Genomic DNA, 26177 nt, shown 5'->3' with positions numbered 1-26177 from the left:
GTCCATCCTTACAGGAGAACTAGAAGACATGGGGAGGGACGCAATGTTTTCAACATGAAGTTATTCTTTTGGAATAGGAACACGTGTCTGTGTGGGGAAAACTATCGTTGTGCACCATTTCCAATTTCCATCTAGCTCCAGATTTCTGCTGTGCCGTGTGCGGTGTGCATGCAGTCACCACAAGAGATGGAGGCTGTGAGGGGGGGGGGGGGGGGGGGGGTTAGCTAGCCCTGCTCTGTTGACAGACGGTTGCTGGGTGAGCCCCAACACCAGAGGGTATCGCTATAGCAACTGCAGGCTGTCACTCAATCCTGGACCCGAGTGTCCGGTTTCCCCCTGTGCCAGAGCGAGGTGGAAAGGAAGAGAGAGGGTGGGAAGGAGAGGGCAAGCGTGAGAGGCCATACAGAAAACGCACCCACACACCTGACAAGTGTCACGGCACGATGAAAAACTATAGTGCTGGCTATTCAACAGATGTGGACTAGACTAGAGGACCAAGCCCTAACACCAGTATGTGATATACCAACATAAGTTGTATGGGTTCAGTTCTCCAAAATTGAGGTGCTCACATTTGGCAATTAAGGATTGCTAATGTGTGCCCAAAGGACATTTGACTAGGGCTGGGCAATACAGCCAATTTTTTATTTTTCTTCTCGGTGTTGGGGACAATTCACAATTGTAATGTATTGTCAAGGAATTTTAATGGATGGGAATACTATCCATTACCAGCTAGCTAACATTATCCTATATCTAGCTGCACTTGGTACCAGAGCGAACATAATTAATTGTATCTGGGGCTAACAATTATTCTCATTCCCTCTCCAACCTTTCTTTGGTATTATTGCGGCGTCTTCCGCGGCTGCCATCACTCAAGCTTGTTGTTGACCAGCAAAACTCAAGCGGTGCAGGTGCTCCAAGGAAACAGAGACCGCCTACGTTACTATTGTACCTCCAGAACTGCTGGCGCTGGTGTTTTGAGTGACTGATACCAGAGGAAGTACCAATCTCCATGTTTTATCATCTCCCAGTCTCACCACTTGTTGGCGCCGAAGACCCGGGGGGCCAGGGTGGGCACCAGGTAGTCGGCCAGGCACAGCAGCATGACGGAGCAGGACAGCCCGGTCAGCACCGACGGGTCCAGGTAGTAGATCAGCCTGCCGGAGAGAGGGGGGGAGAGAAGTCCAAATACACCACGGAAAAAAAGGGAGGACAATCAGTGACTGTGCAAAGGGGTTGATCTGATAACTTTGTCAAACATATCCTATACACCAATATACAAGTTCATATTCCAACACTAATATACAAGTTCATATCCTATACACCAATATACAAGTTCACATTCCAACACTACAAGTTCATATTCCGAAACATAATGAAACTATTTAGCGAATGTTCAATGTATTTTGGTCTGGATTTGCATTTAATGTAAGAAACTATACAGGCTACCCGACCGAAACTATCACGTGCACAATCTAGTCCCCGATAGTGGCAGCAAGCTCAGGAGCAACAGAACGCCTTGTGGGACAGGAGGAGGAAGAGGACAGGAGGAGGAAGAGGACAGGAGGAGGAAGAGGACAGGAGGAGGAAGAGGAAGAGGACAGGAGGAGGAAGTCTAGTCCCCGATAGTGGCAGCAAGCTCAGGAGCAACAGAACGCCTTGTGACCAACGACGTGCTGTGGAATGGGAATCATTGATTGCCATCCGCCATGTTGCCATAAAGAGGGATGACTGAGAAATCAGTGGGCCTAGTGTGACAGCTGTGCTGCCTTGAAGACTGCCTTTACCAACCGTTAAGAGAAGTGACAGAGATATAGAGAAGTGACAGAGATATAGAGAAGTGACAGAGATATAGAGAAGTGACAGAGATATTGAGAAGTGACAGAGATATAGAGAAGTGACAGAGATATTGAGAAGTGACAGAGATATAGAGAAGTGACAGAGATATTGAGAAGTGACAGAGATATTGTTGGGAAGAGGAACCTGACAAACAGTACAGGCATCTAGAGAGGAGGAGGAAGAGGACAGGAGGAGGAAGAGGACAGGAGGAGGAAGAGGACAGGAGGAGGAGGAGGAAGAGGACAGGAGGAAGAGGAGGAAGAGGACAAGAGGAAGAGGACAGGAGGAGGAGGAAGCGGACAGGAGGAGGAGGAAGAGGACAGGAGGAGGAGGAAGAGGAGAAGAGGAGGAGGAGGAAGAGGAGAAGAGAAGGAAGAGGACAGGAGGAGGAGGAAGAGGACAGGAGGAGGAGGAAGAGGACAGGAGGAAGAGGACAGGAGGAGGAGGAAGAGGACAGGAGGAAGAGGACAGGAGGAGGAGGAAGAGGACAGGAGGAGGAGGAAGAGGACAGGAGGAGGAAGAGGACAGGAGGAGGAAGAGGACAGAAGGAAGAAGAGGACAGGAGGAAGAAGAGGACAGGAGGAAGAAGAGGACAGGAGGAGGAAGAGGACAGGAGGAGGAAGAGGACGGGAGGAGGAAGAGGGCAGGAGGAGGAAGAGGACAGGAGGAAGAGGAGGAAGAGGACAAGAGGAAGAGGACAGGAGGAGGAGGAAGCAGACAGGAGGAGGAGGAAGAGGACAGGAGGAGGAGGAAGAGGAGAAGAGGAGGAGGAGGAAGAGGAGAAGAGGAGGAAGAGGACAGGAGGAGGAGGAAGAGGACAGGAGGAGGAGGAAGAGGACAGGAGGAAGAGGTCAGGAGGAGGAGGAAGAGGACAGGAGGAAGAGGACAGGAGGAGGAGGAAGAGGACAGGAGGAGGAGGAAGAGGACGGGAGGAGGAAGAGGACGGGAGGAGGAAGAGGACGGGAGGAGGAAGAGGACAGGAGGAGGAGGAAGAGGACAGGAGGAGGAAGAGGACAGGAGGAGGAAGAGGACAGAAGGAAGAAGAGGACAGGAGGAAGAAGAGGACAGGAGGAAGAAGAGGACAGGAGGAAGAAGAGGACAGGAGGAGGAAGAGGACAGGAGGAAGAAGAGGACAGGAGGAGGAAGAGGACAGGAGGAGGAATAGGACAGGAGAAGGAAGACAGGAGGAGGACGAGGACAGGAGGAGGAAGAGGACGGGAGGAGGAAGAGGACTGGAGGAGGAAGAGGACGGGAGGAGGAAGAGGAAGAAGACAGGAGGAGGAAGAGGACAGGAGGAGGAAGAGGACGGGAGGAGGAAGAGGACGGGAGGAGGAAGAGGACAGGAGGAGGAAGAGGACGGGAGGAGGAAGAGGACGGGAGGAGGAAGAGGACGGGAGGAGGAGGAAGAGGACAGGAGGAGGAAGAGGACAGGAGGAGGAAGAGGACGGGAGGAGGAAGAGGACGGGAGGAGGAAGAGGACAGGAGGAGGAAGAGGACGGGAGGAGGAAGAGGACGGGAGGAGGAAGAGGACGGGAGGAGGAGGAAGAGGACAGGAGGAGGAAGAGGACAGGAGGAGGAAGAAGACAGGAGGAGGAAGAAGACAGGAGGAGGAAGAGGACGGGAGGAGGAAGAGGACGGGAGGAGGAAGAGGACAGGAGGAGGAAGAGGACGGGAGGAGGAAGAGGACAGGAGGAGGAGGAAGAGGACAGGAGGAGGAAGAGGACGGGAGGAGGAAGAGGACGGGAGGAGGAAGAGGACGGGAGAAGGAAGAAGACAGGAGGAGGAAGAAGACAGGAGGAGGAAGAGGACAGGAGAAGGAAGAGGACAGGAGGAGGAAGAGGACAGGAGGAGGAAGACAGGAGGAGGAAGAGGACAGGAGGAGGAAGAGGACAGGAGGAGGAAGAGGACAGGAGGAGGAAGACAGGAGGAGGAAGAGGACGGGAGGAGGAAGAGGACAGGAGGAGGAAGAGGACGGGAGGAGGAAGAGGACGGGAGGAGGAAGAGGAAGAGGACAGGAGGAGGAAGAGGACGGGAGGAGGAAGAGGACGGGAGGAGGAAGAGGACGGGAGGAGGAAGAGGACAGGAGGAGGAAGAGGACGGGAGGAGGAAGAGGACGGGAGGAGGAAGAGGACAGGAGGAGGAAGAGGACGGGAGGAGGAAGAGGACGGGAGGAGGAAGAGGACAGGAGAAGGAAGAGGACGGGAGGAGGAAGAGGACGGGAGAAGGAAGAGGACGGGAGAAGGAAGAGGACAGGAGGAGGAGGAAGAGGACAGGAGGAGGAGGAAGAGGACAGGAGGAGGAAGAAGACAGGAGGAGGAAGAAGACAGGAGGAGGAAGAGGACGGGAGGAGGAAGAGGACGGGAGGAGGAAGAGGACAGGAGGAGGAGGAAGAGGACGGGAGGAGGAAGAGGACGGGAGGAGGAAGAGGACGGGAGGAGGAAGAGGACGGGAGAAGGAAGAGGACAGGAGGAGGAAGAAGACAGGAGGAGGAAGAAGACAGGAGGAGGAAGAAGACAGAAGGAGGAAGAGGACAGGAGAAGGAAGAGGACAGGAGGAGGAAGAGGACAGGAAGAGGAAGACAGGAGGAGGAAGAGGACAGGAGGAGGAAGAGGACAGGAGGAGGAAGAGGACAGGAGGAGGAAGACAGGAGGAGGAAGAGGACAGGAGGAGGAAGACAGGAGGAGGAAGAGGACAGGAGGAAGAAGAAGACAGGAGGAGGAAGAGGACAGGAGGAGGACGAGGACAGGAGGAGGAAGAGAGGTCAGAAATTCTGACTTTAAACTCTGAAAAAAAAAAAAAAAGTCGTTGGCCCTAATGCTCTTCCGTAGGGTTAGAGTGACAGTGTGCCATGGCCATGCGTGCGTCTGACTGGGTTAGGGTTAGAGTGACAGTGTGCCATGGCCATGCGTGCGTCTGACTGGGTTAGGGTTAGAGTGACAGTGTGCCATGGCCATGCGTGTGTCTGACTGGGTTAGGGTTAGAGTGACAGTGTGCCATGGCCATGCGTGCGTCTGACTGGGTTAGGGTTAGAGTGACAGTGTGCCATGGCCATGCGTGCGTCTGACTGGGTTAGGGTTAGAGTGACAGTGTGCCATGGCCATGCGTGCGTCTGACTGGGTTAGGGTTACAGTGACAGTGTGCCATGGCCATGCGTGCGTCTGACTGGGTTAGGGTTAGAGTGACAGTGTGCCATGGCCATGCGTGCGTCTGACTGGGTTAGGGTTAGAGTGACAGTGTGCCATGGCCATGCGTGCGTCTGACTGGGTTAGGGTTAGAGTGACAGTGTGCCATGGCCATGCGTGCGTCTGACTGGGTTAGGGTTAGAGTGACAGTGTGCCATGGCCATGCGTGCGTCTGACTGGGTTAGGGTTAGAGTGACAGTGTGCCATGGCCATGCGTGCGTCTGACTGGGTTAGGGTTAGAGTGACAGTGTGCCATGGCCATGCGTGTGTCTGCTGTACCCCTTTCAAAGAGTATGGAATGCCACAGCTTGATTCTGCTATGGAACCAATGCACACAGCTGCTGAACCAGCCCGCCGCCATTTTGGACTGTCAAGTTGATTGCAACCTGTGTTGCACTGTCTATTCTGCTCCTCTGTTCTCATGTACTGGAAGTGAATAAAACGTATCAATAAGTTGTCAAAGTCACTGTAAAGAGGTCAATGTGAGTTTGTGAAAAAAATGGTCAGTTTTGGAGTTTAAGTCATTGACAAGATTATCAGGCAACTACAGTATCTAGACCAGACATATATCTAGGCAGAATAAATCGAAAAAGGCATTTAAATGTAGAGGAACAACCCTTTATTATTCACATACACACACACTGTACCTTATTTAACTCTAACCTTAGCCCTAATCTTAACCCTATAACCCCCAAAAAACAGTAAATCTAACCCTTAACATAACCTTTGACCGCTAAACCTAACCTTAACACTAAATGGCCTCTGCGTTTATGGGAACTAGCATTTACTGTCCTTCTACACTGGCCGTAGCTGTACCCCTTTCAAAGAGTATGGAATGCCAAGAGGGGGCACTCCATTGATTCTGCTATGGAACCAATGCACACAGCTGCTGAGCCAGCCCGCCGCCATTTTGGACTGTCAAGTTGATTGCAACCTGCGTTGCACTGTTACTGTAGCTGTCAGTGTCATGCACTCACTTTTTCATGTTGACACTTGCGTTTACTAAATAATAAATTCATTAAAATATACAATTAAATCTGCACATATACCTTACAAGTTACTCATTCAATATAGACTGATAAAGCTACATCCACACAGATTTACAAAATGTAAAACTTGACAAAGTAATCACCAGATATTGTTGAAATTATTAAATCAGTTGTGTAGTGGTCAGCTCAAATGAAACCATTTTGCAATATCAATGTGTTTATTTGTATGCCTATAGAGAGCAATCTACACAGGCCGAACATTTTAAAATGTAGCCTATAATTCGTTGGGCTATTTTTTTGCACAATAGGCCTATCATTTAGCTTTATTTTTTATTTGCACTGATTATAGCATTATTTGTCATTCAGCAGTGGAAAGCATCAAAGGATTGCAAAGATTGCTCGTGTTAACTCCCTTTCAGTAAAAGCCCGTCTTATTCTGTCTCATTCTCTCCGTCTCTCAGAGCGGGCCTCTGCCTGGCGCGCCTGTGGCCATGTTGCACAATACCTGCTCCATGTTGCGCAATACCTGCTCTGAGAGCGAGTGAGAGACGGATAACTGAATTAAAAATGGCGAAAATGCATCTTAGACAAATAGGAATATATTTATGCAAGTTACCAACAGGGTTGTATAAACAGTGCAATATAACGTTCATACCCTATCATAGCTTTTCAAGTTCTTCCGATCCTCTTACTTTTTGCAACACAAAATGCAATTGGGATTCAACATGCCTCCTTCATGCGAACACACAGGGCTTTTTGCATAATCAACCAATCGTTGCGCTTCAGAGTAAAACACACCACACACATTTTTTACTTACATTTTGCAGTTAATCTGCAGTGCACATACAGTACATGCCGAACCGTGGGGAGCAATCCATACGGATCACAGGTCAACTAGGATCACAGATCGACTAGGCATTCCGTTACACCACTATGTTACACTAGCTATTAGGCTACTGAAGGGCACCAAGAGGAGAGAACACATCTCTCCAGTCCTGGCCTCCCTCCATCCGCTCCCGGTGCCGAGTACAGTTCAAAACCCTCCTGTTTGTATATAAAGCACTCAATGCTCCAGATGACATCAAAGAACTCATACAATACACCTCAACATCAAGGACCCTGAGATCAGGTGACCAGAGACTTTTAAACACCCCCCGGTCAAACATGGTCAGCAGAGGAGACCGAGCCTTCGCGGTGGCAGCGCCAAGGCTATGGAACAGATCTGCCCCTGATCTATCTGGGTTAGATCTGCCCCTGATCCTGGAACATCAGATCTGCCCCTGATCTCAGAACTTTCAAAAGAGAGCTTAAGTCTCACTTCTGTGGGCTACTAGACTACTGAGATGTCCTACTAGACTACTGAGATGTCCTACTAGACTACCGAGATGTCCTACTAGACTACTGAGATGTCCTACTAGACTACTGAGATGTCCTACTAGACTACTGAGATGTCCTACTAGACTACTGAGATGTCCTACTAGACTACTGAGATGTAAACTTGTTGTACAGTTTTAATGTTGGTATCTTGTCTGTCTAATGTTGCTCAATGTTTTCTCCTTGGAACCCACGCTTTGGGCAACCTAAACAGTTGTAATTAGCATGCGTGTAAAAAATAAATTGACTATATGTACAAGTATGAGGCTCTCCCTCACGTCAGGAGCATTCGAGATCTCAGCCCTGACTGTGAAAAGGACTGAGGACAGTGTGAATGATCAGTTTCATGGACCTTAAGTATTAATTGCAATCTCAAGAATTCTCTATACAGTAATTTCTTCAGCCAACAATACATACCAACTCACCAAGTCATCAACATGAGTTTAAATCAGACTTTATTCATTTTTGTAACATGTAAAATGAAGACAGGTCGGGAAGATAATAAAAACAAACAAAATGAGAAACGGGGGAAGAGTGGAAGGAGGGAAATGAGGACAGGCGTATTTACAAACCCCCTGAACAGAGATGGAGAGACCAGGGGTGGAAGGAAGCTGAGGGCTAAAGGGGCCGCAGCAGGTTCAGCTAGCAGCGTTACAGCAGTAGGCCTAACGTCTACTCTAGATAGTCTCACGTCACGACCACACATTGACAACACCTCACGGAACAGGTCTGCTTATTTTTCACTCGGCTTCGGTTTCTTCGATGATTTCAGTGCAATGTTTCAAAAATGAGAAGCAGAATCTAGTTTTTTTTTAAATGGGACGAACAGTTTGTAACGCGTTCCAGTCCCAGTCTCCAGAAACAAACAATGGTAAGCTTACAGTCAGTCCATCACAAAAACAAGCTGCTCAAACTCAAGTGATAAGTGTGAGTCTGTGAGATAATAATGAGAGAGATAATAATGTGCACCATTGCCACAAAGATGCTCAGTAGTCGCTTACTCAGACTTAACAAAAAGGGAATGGCTTAAAAAGCAATAAAGCATTAGTGACTGGCATCTTAAACGTGTTTATACTTAAGTAAGAAGATCATAAGGGAAGACAGTATGTGTGTGTGAGAGAGAGAGAGGGAGGGCTTGAGTGCCTCAGTGTGCTCTACGCAGCATGAGTGAGGACTGAGAAACATTACCAGTCACACATTACATAACCAAGAATCCATGTGGTGGCTGCATGCGTGTGAAACATTTTATGTTCAAACCTCCCCCTTACTAGTTGAGTGGGATTTCCAACGAGAGCTGAGAGAGCGGGGGGGGGGGGGGGGGGGGGGGGGCTGCAGCGACCTCCATCTGCTGTTCTAATTTCTTCTTTTCGTAGCATTACTTTGTTCTTCGCCGTATTCTCCGTTATTCGTCGTCCGTCTCCGGGTCTCCTCTTCTCCGCGGCCAGTTACTCGTTCTTCTTCTCCTTCTGTTTGAGCAGCTTGTTGATCTCCCTCTTGGCCATGCTGGCGTACTTGCTGATGATGCCATGCTGGTTGAGGCCGGGCAGGAGGAGCAGGAAGCTCACTGAGGACAGACAGGAAATGCACAGTCCTTGGTCACTAGATGGTGGGAAGGGTACGTGGGCAAGTATTTTATTGGTCCCCGGGGGAAAGTTGCAGTGTCACGCCCTAGATGGCCATGCTTGGAAGGACAGACAAATAAAAGCCTGCATTTATCGGTTGGTTATCGAACAGAATTACGCAGGCTTAGTTGTAATGTGTGAGGAAAACAAAGGTTATATGCTGGCATTGGAGGAGAATAAAGCAAATGAATGACAATGGCCGGGTTTCCCGAACGGTTTAAGAAGCACTTAACTCCAAAGTACTTCTTAACTCCCATACAAAGGGTTGCTTAAGAAGGGTTCCTTATTGGGGAAACCCGGCCAATGACACTTCATGTTCTCTGTCCCCTCATTCTGGATTGTTGGGTAAATTAAGACAATGGATCAGGAAGAAAACAGACAAGTCTCAACTCTCCTCTCACTAGTGTATCCCCAGAGTTCAGTGAGACAAACCAGTTGGACTTGTTTAAATATCACACTGCACCCTACTGGCAGAGTCCCTGGGGAGGATCCAACATGATTCAGCAAGAGTCTACGAGTTGGATGGAAACAACTGAACCATGCCAGTTATTGAAGAGCTCCAAACAAATGGGGGGAAGCCAAGTCATTGGTTGGGCCCCCCTCCGGGAGGGACAGGACACTAGAGCAGCTCCCACCGTCTCAATGCCTCAGAAAGGCCCTTTTCAATACTAAAGGTCATACAATTAGCTAAAGGGTTCAAATGCATCTTAAAAGCAGCTTCAACTCTACTGTAACTGACAGCCTGATATAAGCCTGATGTCAGAACCATTTAAATCACCCCTTCATATGGCTAGGGTTAGGGTTAACTAGGTCAAGTTAGGTTGGCTAGACATGGCCAGTTAGTCATGAACAATGGGGTTAATACTCTTACATTTGAAATCCCTGGAAAGTGCTAATTATGTCGTTCAGCTTGTATTGCCAGTATTGGCCTGAATACTGAGCCCAGTTCACTCTGAGGTTGGCCTTGGTACACAGGAGGCTTGTAACAAACAGGAAGACATGACAACCAACACTTCCGTCATTCACACCTCAAACCAGACACCAGTCAACCACCAATGGAAACATGCCCCATTTCCTTCAGAAGATTGGCTTCCTTCTTTCTACATATGCCAGTGAGTCAGAAACCAAACCATAAAGTGAGAAAGGCGATAAGACACCCTTACAGAGAACCTTTGCACATCCACTGACACAGCTCAACCTTTCATCTATATCCCAACACTGCTCAACCTTTCATCTATATCCCAACACAGCTCAACCTTTCATCTATATCCCAACACAGCTCAACCTTTCATCTATATCCCAACACAGCTCAATCTTTCATCTATATCCCAACACAGCTCAATCTTTCATCTATATACCAACATTTTATACCAGGGTTCAAAACTGAGACCAAATTGATCACATTTGCGACCTTGTTTTTGCAAAATGCGATATTTGAATGGGTCGGATTGGTGCCAGTAAAATAAATCGTCTACAAGAACAAATCCAACTCCGACAAATGGCATCGATTCATTGGGTCTATTATGTTTTATTTGAAACTGTTTCAGTACTAATTTTCCGTACTATGACGGGTCTCTGGTGACCAGGCCAGTTGATACCCACACCGCTGAAGTGCGCACATAAGCCCGAATTCTCTCTCTAACCCTAACCCTCAGTTACTCCTAACACTGCTGCCAAGCCCCTACGCCTGTCAGCACAGTTAACCATTCACCCAAAAAGGACAGAGATGTTGACAAAGCTGGAAGCAGACAAGTTAACCCTTGGCCTCGAATGACAGAATGATTCTCCTCTTTTTTTAATTGAATGGCTAGTGAGAGTATGATATCATAACCGATTGGTGTCGTGTTAAATAACCTATAAATCCTTGTAGTGCAATGTGTATATGACGTTATATGAATCACGCTACGTACCGATCAGGTAGGTGAGGAACAGGTTGTGGACCTGCTGTCCGATCCACGCCACCGCCACCAGACTGCTGATCACCGATGCAAAGTACTGTGGGAGAGAACGCGACAGAAGGCTTGTTAACATGGATTGGATGAGAATGGAAACACGTCAACTTGACAGATTCACGTGATGTGATGCGTGGCCCATTTGCAGATGTAATGGCGCGTTCCAGGCAACCCGTAACTCGTGTTTTTCCGACCTCCTACACGTGAAAATGCTCTGGAATGGCAGTCAAACCCGTAACTTCCCACCCGGCAACTGGGAGTACATCGATCTGTACGAGTTCACGGGTGGGAAGTTACGGGTTTGACTGCCATTCCAGAGCATTTTCACGTGTAGGAGGTCGGAAAAACACGAGTTACGGGTTGCCTGGAACGCGCCATAAGTGCAGGTGTGTTGGAACGTACCATTTTGGGCTTCTCCTCCTTGAGGGCGAAGAGGCGTTTCCACCAGCCGAGCACACGGCGCTGAGTCTTCACCAGGTTGCCACAGATCTCGTGGAAGCGCTGCTGCTGCTCGGTGGTCCTGTTGAGGTAGAAATGGGGGGGGACAAGGTTTTATTCACATCTATGGCATCTCCTGGGATCTGTCTGCTAAATGACTAATGAAGTGACCTTATTCACGAGACCTGGCGTTAGGGGTCAGACAGGGCAATGACCAGACACAAAATGGCCCCACGTCTCTACCTCTCTTCGGGTCAGACTTCGCTAATCTTGGGTTGGCTGAGCGGAAAGAGCTGGCCAGCAACAGACTTAGCCATTTAAGTCTTGACTTGAATCTACTTGGACAGGTTGCATTAGTCTATAGTCAAATGCACTAGAAATAAGCAGAGAAACACCAGACGCCATTCAGCGAGCCCCATGTACAGAACTTTCTACGCTCAAGTCCCAACTCCCATGGTCCATCCTTACAGGAGAACTAGAAGACATGGGGAGGGACGCAATGTTTTCAACATGAAGTTATTCTTTTGGAATAGGAACACGTGTCTATGTGTGGAAAACTATCGTTGTGCACCATTTCCAATTTCCATCTAGCTCCAGATTTCTGCTGTGCCGTGTGCGGTGTGCATGCAGTCACCACAAGAGATGGAGGCTGTGAGGGGGGGGGGGGGGGGGGGGTTAGCTAGCCCTGCTCTGTTGACAGACGGTTGCTGGGTGAGCCCCAACACCAGAGGGTATCGCTATAGCAACTGCAGGCTGTCACTCAATCCTGGACCCCGAGTGTCCGGTTTCCCCCTGTGCCAGAGCAAGGCGGAAAGGAAGAGAGAGGGTGGGAAGGAGAGGGCAAGCGTGAGAGGCCATAGAGAAAACGCACCCACACACCTGACAAGTGTCACGGCACGATGAAAAACTATAGTGCTGGCTATTCAACAGATGTGGACTAGACTAGAGGACCAAGCCCTAACACCAGTATGTGATATACCAATATGTGATATACCAACATAAGTTGTATGGGTTCAGTTCTCCAAAATTGAGGTGCTCACATTTGGCAATTAAGGATTGCTAATGTGTGCCCAAAGGACATTTGACTAGGGCTGGGCAATACAGCCAATTTTTTATTTTTCTTCTCGGTGTTGGGGACAATTCACAATTGTAATGTATTGTCAAGGAATTTTAATGGATGGGAATACTATCCATTACCAGCTAGCTAACATTATCCTATATCTAGCTGCACTTGGTACCAGAGCGAACATAATTAATTGTATCTGGGGCTAACAATTATTCTCATTCCCTCTCCAATCTTTCTTTGGTATTATTGCGGCGTCTTCCGCGGCTGCCATTACTCAAGCTTGTTGTTGACCAGCAAAACTCAAGCGGTGCAGGTGCTCCAAGGAAACAGAGACCGCCTACGTTACTATTGTACCTCCAGAACTGCTGGCGCTGGTGTTTTGAGTGACTGATACCAGAGGAAGTACCAATCTCCATGTTTTATCATCTCCCAGTCTCACCACTTGTTGGCGCCGAAGACCCGGGGGGCCAGGGTGGGCACCAGGTAGTCGGCCAGGCACAGCAGCATGACGGAGCAGGACAGCCCGGTCAGCACCGACGGGTCCAGGTAGTAGATCAGCCTGCCGGAGAGAGGGGGGGAGAGAAGTCCAAATACACCACGGAAAAAAAGGGAGGACAATCAGTGACTGTGCAAAGGGGTTGATCTGATAAACTTTGTCAAACATATCCTATACACCAATATACAAGTTCACATTCCAACACTAACAAACAAGTTCATATTTCAACACTAATAAACAAGTTCATATTTCAACACTAATAAACAAGTTCACATTCCAACACTAATAAACGAGTTCATATTCCAACACTAATAAACAAGTTTATATTCCAACACTAATAAACAAGTTCACATTCCAACACTAATAAACAAGTTCACATTCCAACACTAATAAACAAGTTCATATTCCAACACTAATAAACAAGTTCATATTCCAACACCAATATACAAGTTCATATTCCAACACTAATAAACAAGTTCACATTCCAACACTAATAAACAAGTTTATATTCCAACACTAATAAACAAGTTCATATTCCAACACTAATAAACAAGTTCACATTCCAACACTAATAAACAAGTTTATATTCCAACACTAATAAACAAGTTCATATTCCAACACCAATATACAAGTTCATATTCCGAAACATAATGAAACTATTTAACCCTAACCCTAACCCTAACCCTAACCCTAACCCTAACCCTAACCCTAGCGAATGTTCAATGTATTTTGGTCTGGATTTGCATTTAATGTAAGAAACTACACAGGCTACCCGACCGAAACTATCACGTGCACAATCTAGTCCCCGATAGTGGCAGCAAGCTCAGGAGCAACAGAACGCCTTGTGGGACAGGAGGAGGAAGAGGACAGGAGGAGGAAGAGGACAGGAGGAGGAAGAGGACAGGAGGAGGAGGAAGAGGACAGGAGGAGGAAGAGGACAGGAGGAGGAAGAGGACAGGAGGAGGAAGTCTAGTCCCCGATAGTGGCAGCAAGCTCAGGAGCAACAGAACGCCTTGTGACCAACGATGTGCTGTGGAATGGGAATCACTGATTGCCATCCGCCATGTTGCCATAAAGAGGGATGACTGAGAAATCAGTGGGCCTAGTGTGACAGCTGTGCTGCCTTGAAGACTGCCTTTACCAACCGTTAAGAGAAGTGACATAGATATAGAGAAGTGACAGAGATATAGAGAAGTGACAGAGATATAGAGAAGTGACAGAGATATAGAGAAGTGACAGAGATATAGAGAAGTGACATAGATATAGAGAAGTGACAGAGATATAGAGAAGTGACAGAGATATAGAGAAGTGACAGAGATATAGAGAAGTGACAGAGATATAGAGAAGTGACAGAGATATAGAGAAGTGACAGAGATATAGAGAAGTGACAGAGATATAGAGAAGTGACAGAGATATTGAGAAGTGACAGAGATATTGAGAAGTGACAGAGATATTGAGAAGTGACAGAGATATTGAGAAGTGACAGAGATATTGAGAAGTGACAGAGATATTGTTGGGAAGAGGAACCTGACAAACAGTACAGGCATCTAGAGAGGAGGAGGAAGAGGACAGGAGGAGGAAGAGGACAGGAGGAGGAAGAGGACAGGAGGAGGAGGAAGCGGACAGGAGGAGGAGGAAGAGGAAGAGGAGAAGAGGAGGAGGAGGAAGAGGAGGAAGAGGACAGGAGGAAGAGGACAAGAGGACAGGAGGAAGAGGACAGGAGGAGGAGGAAGAGGACAGAAGGAAGAAGAGGACAGAAGGAAGAAGAGGACAGGAGGAGGAAGAGGACAGGAGGAGGAAGAGGACAGGAGGAGGAAGAGGACAGGAGGAGGAAGAAGACAGGAGGAGGAGGAAGAGGACAGGAGGAGGAAGAGGACAGGAGGAGGAAGAAGAGGACAGGAGGAGGAAGAAGAGGACAGGAGGAGGAAGAAGAGGACAGGAGGAGGAAGAAGAGGACAGGAGGAGGAAGAGGACGGGAGGAGGAAGAGGACAGGAGGAGGAAGAGGACAGGAGGAGGAAGAAGAGGACAGGAGGAGGAAGAAGAGGACAGGAGGAGGAGGAAGAGGACAGGAGGAGGAAGAAGAGGACAGGAGGAGGAAGAAGAGGACAGGAGGAGGAAGAAGAGGACAGGAGGAGGAAGAAGAGGACAGGAGGAGGAAGAAGAGGACAGGAGGAGGAAGAAGAGGACAGGAGGAGGAAGAAGAGGACAGGAGGAGGAAGAGGACAGGAGGAGGAAGAGGACAGGAGGAGGAAGAGGACAGGAGGAGGAAGAGGACAGGAGGAGGAAGAGGACAGGAGGAGGAAGAGGACAGGAGGAGGAAGAGGACAGGAGGAGGAAGAAGACAGGAGGAGGAAGAAGAGGACAGGAGGAAGAGGACAGGAGGAGGAAGAGGACAGGAGGAGGAAGAAGACAGGAGGAGGAAGAAGACAGGAGGAGGAAGAGGACAGGTCAGAAATTCTGACTTAACTCAAACTTTAAACTTTTATTTTAAAATAAAAAAAATAAAAAACCTCAGTCGTTGGCCCTAATGCTCTTCCGTAGGGTTAGGGTTAGAGTGACAGTGTGCCATGGCCATGCGTGCGTCTGACTGGGTTAGGGTTAGAGTGACAGTGTGCCATGGCCATGCGTGCGTCTGACTGGGTTAGAGTTAGAGTGACAGTGTGCCATGGCCATGCGTGCGTCTGACTGGGTTAGGGTTAGAGTGACAGTGTGCCATGGCCATGCGTGTGTCTGACTGGGTTAGGGTTAGAGTGACAGTGTGCCATGGCCATGCGTGTGTCTGACTGGGTTAGGGTTAGAGTGACAGTGTGCCATGGCCATGCGTGCGTCTGACTGTTCCCATTTGCACATGTGTGAGGAAACAAAGGGTGCAGCCCTACAAGTGTGATGGGAAAGGAGCAGGAGTGTATCTGTGGGGTTAGGGTTAGGGTTTGGGGTGTGCTGCACTCACATGAAGATCACAGTGGTGGCTCCAATCAGGGCCCCGGGGAACCACGGCTTCTCCCAGCGCACCACCTGGTCCCCAGCCAAGATCACCTCCCCCCAGCCCTGGAGCTGCTCCTCCAGCTGGGCCGTCTCCTGGGCCTGGATGGAGATGGGCACACACACACACCAAAGAAAGATGAAGAACTAACTGTGGCTTAGGCAGGTAACCAGAGGGCTTCTCTCAAGTTAACCCGCTTTGCAGGGTTTTCCTTACAGGAGGAACATAGGCTCATTATGAACACTGATGAAGTCACACACAACTGCTGAAAGCAACATGGTCACAACTGCCAAAGTCCACGAGGAGGCGTGGCAGTTTGTAACAATATAGGTCTCACCACAGTCTGGCTTATTGTGTTACAGTGGAAGCAGGAGTCTGTATTAATGAGAAGGACCGTGAGCCATGTTGTTGTACCAGGCCGCCGTAAAGAGCACTCATCATAAATTCATAATTTGTCATTAATGTCAGAACATGGGCTACATATCGAAAATAAAAGATTGCCAAATGTGTAAATGTGGTCAGATTAGTGGAAAAGTACAACATTTCTGTAATTTCAATAACTCTTGTACCAACGTACCCCTGACTTCAAGTCAGTTAGTTAGCTACATCCCTAAACATGCTTGGTTGTTCAGCGAGGTGTCAGAGAGCAGACTCAACCACTAAGAACATCCAACTGCACATTGACGTTTTTGAGAGCTGAGTGAATGGACATTTCAAGTGTTACGGCAATGTCTCTAAAATGGACAACTGGTTGAAAGGCCCTGAGAGTCTAATGGTGCGTTCCAGGCATCCCGTAACTCGTGTTTTTCCGACCTCCTACACGTGAAAATGCTCTGGAATGGCAGTCAAACCCGTAACTTCCCACCCGTGAACTCGTACAGATCGATTTACTCCCAGTTGCCGGGTGGGAAGTTACGGGTTGGACTGCCATTCCTGAGCATTTTCACGTGTAGGAGGTAGGAAAAACACGAGTTACGGGATGCCTGGAACGCGCCATAAGTTCAACATGTATAGGCCCTGTGCACCAGCTTCACTACTTCCTGAAAGTCACTTGGTTTCTTCATTTCCTGTCCAATATGATTGGATTAAGTGATTAATCAGGTGTGCGCTGGGTCTGCCGCACACCTGATTAATTACTTAGTCCAATCATATAGGACAGGAAATCAAGATGCCAAGTGACTTTCAGGAAGTAGTGGAGCTGGTGCACAGAGCCTATCGAGCTGTGTGAAATTGTAGCTGCATAGCAAGGCACGTGACTCCCTCGGTCAGAGATGACGTGAGCAGATTAAAGTATGACTGTGCCAGACGAGCCTTAACCCTTTGAATACGACCACGTCACCGGCAACATTTTAAAAATATCTTAACAAATATTTAATAATATAAAAAAAATATCTAACAAATCTAAAAAAAATCCTCACTCCAACACTTGCTGAAAGCTGAGGAATTGCGCTTTCTAGTATTATAGGGAAAATCCAATTAATATTCAAAATGTTAGGGTTAGGGTTATTTTCAGGGTTAAAGGGGTTAATCAGCGCTGTAAGAGACACTTCCTGATCTAAAGCAGGAACCGCTGCACTTACACAATCACCACGTTTTAACTCCTCGCCAGTAGCAGCAAACACCTTGACTACATAGCTGCTGCCCTCGTCTGAGTTGCCCGGGGGTTCAAATCAAGTGGCCCTGAAGGCGACAGTACAGTAGCACCATTCAGGACGGGGCTGAGAGAGTTCCGCATTAAGGCTGGCTCATTCTCACAGCTGTGTTCATCCAAACCTCATCATTAAATACTCTCATTCCCATTAAATGACTTATTATATTATGTCTAGATATAATGGTTCCTATAATTAGCACGGCTAACGTTTGATATACTGTCTATACCGAGCTAGCTGTAGCTAACGTGAGCTAACGTAGTAGGTGCTAGCTAGCTAATGCTAGTGCAACCATGTAACGTTGCGTTAGCTTAGCATAGCTGTTTTGCTAACTAGCTAGCTAGTGCTAACGCTAGGCTAACGAACCTACGAGCTCGCTCACGTTAGCTAACTACCAGAAGTGGCCAACGGCTATACATGCTAACGTTAGATAGCTAGTCGCTAGCTCATTTTAACTGGTAATACGAGACTTTTAGCACTAGTTGTTGAGCCAGCTGACGTTAACGTGGTGATAACCGTCTTGTACTTGTAATAGCTAGCCTAGCTAACGGTAGCTAGCACCCACCCGCCTCTGCTGCTGGTATCCAGTTAGCTAGCTGGCTAGCGTGGTGCTAGCTTTGCTAATTTAGTAGGGAGCCGCAGTTTAGTATAGAACCAAGTATGGATCAGCACCAAGTATGGATCAGCTAGACCAAGTATGGATCAGCACCAAGTATGGATCAGCACCAAGTATGGATCAGCTAGACCAAGTATGGATCAGCTAGACCAAGTATGGATCAGCACCAAGTATGGATCAGCACCAAGTATGGATCAGCTAGACCAACTAGCCAGGCGAGCCATCAACGTGCTAGCAAGCCAGCTCCATTAGATACACATTAAACGTCTCACCAGGAGAGCAAAGACTGTCATGTAGCTAATGCTAATGCTCTCTAACCCAGTTGAGCTAGCTAATGTTCTCTAACCCAGTTGAGCTAGCTAATGCTAATGTTCTCTAACCCAGTTGAGCTAGCTAATGTTCTCTAACCCAGTTGAGCTAGCTAATGCTAATGTTCTCTAACCCAGTTGAGCTAGCTAATGCTAATGTTCTCTAACCCAGTTGAGCTAGCTAATGCTCATGTTCTCTAACCCAGTTGAGCTAGCTAATGCTCATGTTCTCTAACCCAGTTGAGCTAGCTAATGCTCATGTTCTCTAACCCAGTTGAGCTAGCTAATGCTCATGTTCTCTAACCCAGTTGAGCTAGCTAATGCTAATGTTCTCTAACCCAGTTGAGCTAGCTAATGCTCATGTTCTCTAACCCAGTTGAGCTAGCTAATGCTAATGATATCTCTAACCCAGTTGAGCTAGCTAATGCTAATGTTAGCTCTAACCCAGTTGAGCTAGCTAATGCTAATGTTCTCTAACCCAGTTGAGCTAGCTAATGTTCTCTAACCCAGTTGAGCTAGCTAATGCTAATGCTCTCTAACCCAGTTGAGCTAGCTAATGTTCTCTAACCCAGTTGAGCTAGCTAATGCTAATGCTATCTCTAACCCAGTTGAGCTAGCTAATGCTAATGCTCTCTAACCCAGTTGAGCTAGCTAATGCTAATGTTCTCTCTAACCCAGTTAACCTAGCTAACGTTGTTGCTGTAGCCTGAGACCAACGTTAAAACCAGCCATCTTATTTCTCATTGATACGTACGAGTATGTTGGCGCTCTTGTTGTCCTCAGCCATGGCGAGCAGTGTTGATGAACTACAGTTTTCAGGATGTTTTTATCTCAGACCGAGAGCGTCATCGCGCCAGGTTTTATGGGAAATGTAGTTCTGCGAGGACACGCTTTTATCAATGATTCAATGATTTGTCATTATGTAGAAGATAGCATGACATGTTTATTGGAGGATGCGGGCCGAGATTACGCTTCCTCTCGCATGATACTCTGTAAAGCGCGTTGTGTTGCGTCTGGGTATGAAATCCGCTTTACAAATAAAGCTTTGATTGATTGATTGATTGATTGATTGATTGATTGATACGCGAACGCTCAACCAATTTGAGCTAACCTCCTGCCATCAATGTATCGCCTTGATTGGTTGATTGGAATTAGATGGCTAATGAAATGGAATGAATGGTCCCTCTGTTTTTAGATTCTCATCGTTATTGGATCGGATTGTGTGGATGAACTGGAGTGTGCACTTTCACAGCTTGCAGTCAGCTAGAACCATTTCTGGAAGAATCAGGTCTGTGTCAACGGTCAACAAGATTATATGTTTTGCCCACATTTAAAAGGGACTGCGCACATTCCCTTCAAAAATCTAAGCCGGTGTTTCAGCAGGATGCTCTAGCAACTGTCACTTTAGCCTCACTTTACGTTGATACTGCAAACTGTACTTCTGTACAACTAGTTAAGCACATTCACACAACACAACCCCTGGACGACTCCACTCCAAACAGCGAGGTTGAACAGCAAGGAAACCAGGGTCGCTTTAAATCCACGTTTATTTGGCATCAAACAGAAACGAATAAAATCTTTAAGAAATAACAAGTTTGCACCACCACCAAAAACATCACGACTTTATGTACTTCTCCCACTAAAAATGTAAAACTAGAAAGTCAAGAGTAGTAAAACGCAAGCTATAGGACTTGGGGTTAAGCTATAGGAGAGGGTTAGGTTAGGGTTAAGCTATAGGAGAGGGTTAGGTTAGGGTTAAGCTATAGGAGAGGGTTAGGTTAGGGTTAAGCTATAGGAGAGGGTTAGGTTAGGGTTAAGGTATAGGAGAGGGTTAGGTTAGGGTTAAGCTATAGGAGAGGGTTAGGTTAGGGTTAAGGTATAGGAGAGGGTTAGGTTAGGGTTAAGCTATAGGAGAGGGTTAGGTTAGGGTTAAGCTATAGGAGAGGGTTAGGTTAGGGTTAAGCTATAGGAGAGGGTTAGGTTAGGGTTAAGCTATAGGAGAGGGTTAGGTTAGGGTTAAGGTATAGGAGAGGGTTAGGTTAGGGTTAAGCTATAGGAGAGGGTTAGGTTAGGGTTAAGGTATAGGAGAGGGTTAGGTTAGGGTTAAGCTATAGGAGAGGGTTAGGTTAGGGTTAAGCTATAGGAGAGGGTTAGGTTAGGGTTAAGCTATAGGAGAGGGTTAGGTTAGGGTTAAGCTATAGGAGAGGGTTAGGTTAGGGTTAAGCTATAGGAGAGGGTTAGGTTAGGGTTAAGCTATAGGAGAGGGTTAGGTTAGGGTTAAGCTATAGGAGAGGGTTAGGTTAGGGTTAAGCTATAGGAGAGGGTTAGGTTAGGGTTAAGCTATAGGAGAGGGTTAGGTTAGGGTTAAGGTATAGGAGAGGGTTAGGTTAGGGTTAAGGTATAGGAGAGGGTTAGGTTAGGGTTAAGCTATAGGAGAGGGTTAGGTTAGGGTTAAGCTATAGGAGAGGGTTAGGTTAGGGTTAAGGTATAGGAGAGGGTTAGGTTAGGGTTAAGGTATAGGAGAGGGGGATACATAGCAGGGGGGTTTGCACAGGCAGCTCAAAAAAAGGCAGCAAATTTATTTAAGGTTATTGTCAAAGAAGGGATTAGGAGAAAAGCCTACAATACACAAAGATTAAAGATGCACATTTTAAGAAATAGTATTAGAAACGGATTTCCCTCAGTCAAGATTTCACCCCTTGATACACTTAAACTCTCTCTATTTTGTCCTCAGTCCATCCAGAAATCAACCCAAAAATGTACAACTTCAGACGGCAAGAAGAGCCAACGTGAAGCTGCTTATAACCAGTGCCAAAGACATTCAAAAACACGACCGTGAATCTCCTCCAAAACCCATCTCTACTTGACATTTTTTTCGGTGAAATTTGGTGCGATACACGTCTAAAGAGGTGTGTGTACAATACTTTTTTGATTTATTTTCTTCTTTATTGTGATCATCAATGTTTGAGGAGAAATTAAGTCTTTCCCCTTAATTTTCTCTCAGGCTTCTGATGGAGTCCACTGAGCTTATGGATTCTCCTACCCACACCACACCGCCCAGTCATATCACCAGTAGATCTGCCACTGGCCAATCACAATCACTGTACCATCAGGGAAAAGCTTGAAGAAAAACAGGAACAGCCAATCGGCTCTACGGAAGCTCCTTAGATCTCCGCCCCCTGAGGTCCGAACCAAACGGCTCTGCTCTAAAAGGGACGGGATGACGAGGCCAGGCCGACGCCCGTTTAAGGTCCCGTTTCCTCCCTGCGACGATCCCTTCAGTCGTGTTCGTTGTTTAATCGACAGGGGCGGTGGTGATCGTGGGTGGGGGTTGGGGATGGGAGGAAAGGGTTCTCAAAGCAGAGAGAGGGTACTTTTGTGGTCACACCTCCCCCCGCTCCCCTCCCCCTCCCCCTCCCCCCCCCTCCCCGTCCCGCACAGCTCCCCCCCGTTCGAACACCGCGTGGGAGACGGTGCAGACCCCGGAGGCGTGGTGTCAGCGGGATCGGGGGGTGATGGTTGCGGCGGAGCCACGGTGGGGGTGTACCCCAGGTTGAGGGGGGGGCGTGGTGTAGGCGTCCACCCTCCCCTGCCTCCCCCCATTGAGCAGCAGGCGGATGCTGCGCGGCTCCTTCGCCCCAGACCCGGTGGATTCTGGTTGGACGTCTAACCTTCGCTGGACCAAAGAGATCAAGCGGTGTCCCCGTTCACACCCAGGCTGTCCAGCCCTCGTACAACTGGGCCAGGTTGTCTACATTGGTGGCTTCCTTGATGACGTAGTCCACCTGGGGAGGGACAGTCAAAAACACCAATCACCAACGAGGGAAAACAGGAGGTTACACTTCACAAAGTGCACTTGCCTCCGGTAAGTCAGGCAAGTCAACATGGTATACTAATGTGTTGTACCTGCTCGGTGACGCTCATCCGCCTGTTGGGGTCCACGTCTCTCCCCTCCAGCTTGGCCTTCACCCGCTTCCACACGCCCACCGCGTACGAGTTCCTCTCCTGGACAGCTGCCGTGCCAAAACAGCCACAACAAAACGTTCAGGACAACTTCCCATGCGAACCAGACCACAAAACAACATGACCATGACTCCCGATACAAAACAACTGTCCCAGCAACAGGTCAGGTGAGGTCCCCCCCTCCCCCACCGACCTCGTCCTGTTTTGGGGTCGCGCACGGCCCGCTTGGGGCTGGGGTTCAGGCCTTTGCTGGTCAGCAGTAGCGTGCTGGGTGGGGTGTCCGCAGGGGTGCCCAGGTTACGGGGGAGGAGGGGCTTGCGAGCATTCTGGGACATGGAGTCCGGCTGGGTCTTGACGCCGCTGCACCGCACCGCTGGAGGGAGGAGAGGGGGGACGAATGAAGCGCTCACTCAACACACAAACCAAATGTCCCGGTCACATGACGACGCCATTTTCCTGGTAGTGAGGGAGGGGGCAGAGTGAGGGAGGGGGCAGAGTGAGGGAGGGGGCAGAGGGAGGGAGGGGGCAGAGTGAGGAAGGGGGCAGAGTGAGGGAGGGGGCAGAGGGAGGGAGGGGGCAGAGTGAGGGAGGGGCTAGCGTGAGGGAGGGGGCAGAGTGAGGGAGGGGGCAGAGTGAGGGAGGGGGCAGAGTGAGGGAGGGGGGCAGAGTGAGGGAGGGGGCAGAGTGAGGGAGGGGGGCAGAGGGAGGGAGGGGGCAGCGTGAGGGAGGGGGCAGGGTGAGGGAGGGGGCAGGGTGAGGGAGGGGGCAGGGTGAGGGAGGGGGCAGGGTGAGGGAGGGGGCAGAGTGAGGGAGGGGGCAGCGTGAGGGAGGGGGCAGAGGGAGGGAGGGGGGCAGAGGGAGGGAGGGGGCAGCGTGAGGGAGGGGGCAGGGTGAGGGAGGGGGCAGCGTGAGGGAGGGGGCAGAGTGAGGGAGGGGGCAGAGGGAGGGAGGGGGCAGAGTGAGGGAGGGGGCAGCGTGAGGGAGGGGGCAGAGGGAGGGAGGGGGCAGCGTGAGGGAGGGGGCAGAGTGAGGGAGGGGGCAGAGTGAGGGAGGGGGCAGAGTGAGGGAGGGGGGCAGAGGGAGGGAGGGGGCAGAGGGAGGGAGGGGGCAGAGTGAGGGAGGGGGCAGAGTGAGGGAGGGGGCAGGGTGAGGGAGGGGGGCAGAGTGAGGGAGGGGGGCAGAGGGAGGGAGGGGGCAGAGTGAGGGAGGGGGCAGGGTGAGGGAGGGGGCAGAGTGAGGGAGGGGGCAGGGTGAGGGAGGGGGGCAGAGTGAGGGAGGGGGGCAGAGTGAGGGAGGGGGCAGGGTGAGGGAGGGGGCAGAGGGAGGGAGGGGGCAGGGTGAGGGAGGGGGCAGGGTGAGGGAGGGGGCAGCGTGAGGGAGGGGGCAGAGGGAGGGAGGGGGCAGGGTGAGGGAGGGGGCAGAGGGAGGGAGGGGGCAGGGTGAGGGAGGGGGCAGAGTGAGGGAGGGGGCAGAGTGAGGGAGGGGGCAGAGTGAGGGAGGGGGCAGAGTGAGGGAGGGGGCAGGGTGAGGGAGGGGGCAGGGTGAGGGAGGGGGCAGAGGGAGGGAGGGGGGCAGAGTGAGGTGGGCGTACCTGCGGCGAAGCTGGTCTGAGCTGTGGAGGTGGGACTGCTGCAGTCGCTGCCTCTCTCAGTCACCAGCGGCGACGCAAAGCCCACCAGCCCGTTATACACACTGCAGGGAGGGAAGAACAAGGTGAGAGTGTGTACATCGTTAACGCCTGCACCATCTTGCGCATTTCTTAAAAAGTGTGTGTGTGTGTCTCAGGGTCAGGCGTGTGACCTCTGGCTCTGCGTGCGCAGCTCCCTGAGCGTGTGTGTGTGTGTGTGTGTGTGTGTGTGTGAGGGTCAGGCGTGTGACCTCTGGCTCTGCGTGCGCAGCTCCCTGAGCGTGGCGGGGATCTCCTGCAGCAGCTCCAGCTGCTCCGGGCTGCGTGGCTGACCGCTGGCCTGCACCACGGTGAACAGCACCACCTGCACGTTGTCCTGCCACGCCTTGTACTCCGACAGGAACTGCCGCACGCTGCCGTCGTAGGCCACCTCCTCGCCCTCCGCCAGCGCGCTCTCCTCGTCCTGGGGGGGGGGGGGGGGGGTCAGCAGGATTGTGTGTGCTGGACAGCCAGTCTGTGTGTAGGACCTTGGCTCGGACAAGCGGGAGATGGTGTGTGTGTGTGTGTGTGTGTGTGTGTGTGTGTGTAAGCCTCCCACCGTGACAGAAACAGGTGCAGCGTGTTTGTGTAAAACCATAAGCAGGTGCTGTGTGTGTACAGTACGCGCGTGTGTGTGTGTGTGTGTGTGTACCTTGGCCATGGCCCGCAGCAGGTGCTTGAGGTCGGCCAGCTGGCGGTTGTGATTGGACAGGATGCCCTTGATGGCGTCCACCAGCAGCTGCTGCGCCTCGCTGGCCGCGTCCAGCTGCTGCTCCCGCTCCTCCTGCACGGCCCCCTGGGAGGCCAGCTCCTGGCTCAGGTGCTTCTGGGCGCACAGCAGCCAATCAGGGCCGCCAATGGGCAGGTCCAACGCGGGATTCTGGGAAACGCATGCACACAAGTTAAAAAATTGCGCGCACACATTTTTTCTTCTGCTGTGATTTTAATAGGTCAATGTTCACGCACGCGCACGCACACACGCACGCACACACGCACACACGCACACACGCACACACACACACACACCGGGGGGGGCATCATGGATAAGAGTTGCTGTAATGTCCATCCTTTGCTGGTGATTAGCATCACAAATATAGCACTTCCATGACTGGCTAGTTATAGCCTGGGGGCGGGGGAAGATGACGAGGCGAGGCGGGAGGGTGAGGGGTCAGGGTTAGGGTTAGAATGCGGGGGGAGGGTGAGGGGAAGGCGTCGGGGTCAGGGGTCAGGGTTAGAAGGCGGGGGGAGATGAGGCGAGGCGGGAGGGTGAGGGGAAGGCGTCGGGGTCAGGGTCAGGGTTAGAAGGCGGGGGGAGGGTGAGGGGTCAGGGTTAGGGTTAGAAGGCGGGGGGAGATGAGGCGAGGCGGGAGGGTGAGGGGTCAGGGTTAGGGTTAGAAGGCGGGGGGAGGGTGAGGGGAAGGCGTCGGGGTCAGGGTTAGGGTTAGAAGGCGGGGGGAGATGAGGCGAGGCGGGAGGGTGAGGGGTCAGGGTTAGGGTTAGAAGGCGGGGGGAGGGTGAGGGGAAGGCGTCGGGGTCAGGGGTCAGGGTTAGGGTTAGAAGGCGGGGGGAGGGTGAGGGGAAGGCGTCGGGGTCAGGGGTCAGGGTTAGGGTTAGAAGGCGGGGGGAGGGTGAGGGGAAGGCGTCGGGGTCAGGGGTCAGGGTTAGGGTTAGAAGGCGGGGGGAGGGTGAGGGGAAGGCGTCGGGGTCAGGGGTCAGGGTTAGGGTTAGAAGGCGGGGGGAGGGTGAGGGGAAGGCGTCGGGGTCAGGGTTAGGGTTAGAAGGCGGGGGGAGATGAGGCGAGGCGGGAGGGTGAGGGGTCAGGGTTAGGGTTAGAAGGCGGGGGGAGATGAGGCGAGGCGGGAGGGTGAGGGGTCAGGGTTAGGGTTAGAAGGCGGGGGGAGATGAGGCGAGGCGGGAGGGTGAGGGGAAGGCGTCGGGGTCAGGGGTCACAGACCAGGCGGTGCAGCAGCTGCAGCTCCAGAGGGGTCACGCTGGTGCTGAACTGGGCGGCGTACGAGCAGGTCTGCTGACAGCGC

General features: G+C 50.5%; 2 protein-coding genes across 2 annotated transcripts in view; both read right to left on the bottom strand.

Annotated features, from left to right (window-relative positions):
* Positions 1-7819: 7819 nt before the first annotated feature.
* On the bottom strand, positions 7820-19334 carry arl6ip1 (ARL6 interacting reticulophagy regulator 1). Its single transcript, XM_084461039.1, has 6 exons — positions 19267-19334; positions 15907-16040; positions 12899-13018; positions 11358-11475; positions 10914-10998; positions 7820-8945 (listed from the first exon to the last, which is right to left on the bottom strand). The coding sequence occupies exons 1-6, from the start codon at positions 19297-19299 to the stop codon at positions 8827-8829; spliced, it is 609 nt and encodes a 202-aa protein (XP_084317165.1). The 5' UTR covers positions 19300-19334; the 3' UTR covers positions 7820-8826.
* Positions 19335-21958: 2624 nt separating this feature from the next.
* Positions 21959-26177, bottom strand: part of smg1 (SMG1 nonsense mediated mRNA decay associated PI3K related kinase) — a 61142-nt gene continuing 56923 nt past the window's right edge. The window contains exons 43-49 of the mRNA XM_084461030.1: positions 26096-26177; positions 24794-25021; positions 24354-24565; positions 24067-24167; positions 22669-22848; positions 22419-22525; positions 21959-22297 (exon numbers count right to left, since the gene is read on the bottom strand). The exon at positions 26096-26177 is cut by the window's right edge and continues 98 nt beyond it. Of these exons, the coding sequence (XP_084317156.1) occupies positions 22220-22297; positions 22419-22525; positions 22669-22848; positions 24067-24167; positions 24354-24565; positions 24794-25021; positions 26096-26177 (988 nt within the window). The 3' untranslated portion in view covers positions 21959-22219. The remainder of the gene's footprint in view (positions 22298-22418; positions 22526-22668; positions 22849-24066; positions 24168-24353; positions 24566-24793; positions 25022-26095) is intronic.

This window comes from Borostomias antarcticus (genome assembly GCF_949987555.1).
Source record: "Borostomias antarcticus genome assembly, chromosome: 35".
NCBI lineage: Eukaryota > Metazoa > Chordata > Actinopteri > Stomiiformes > Stomiidae > Borostomias > Borostomias antarcticus.
Note: the sequence above shows the minus strand (reverse complement) of the source record. Positions and strands in the feature narration are given on the sequence as shown.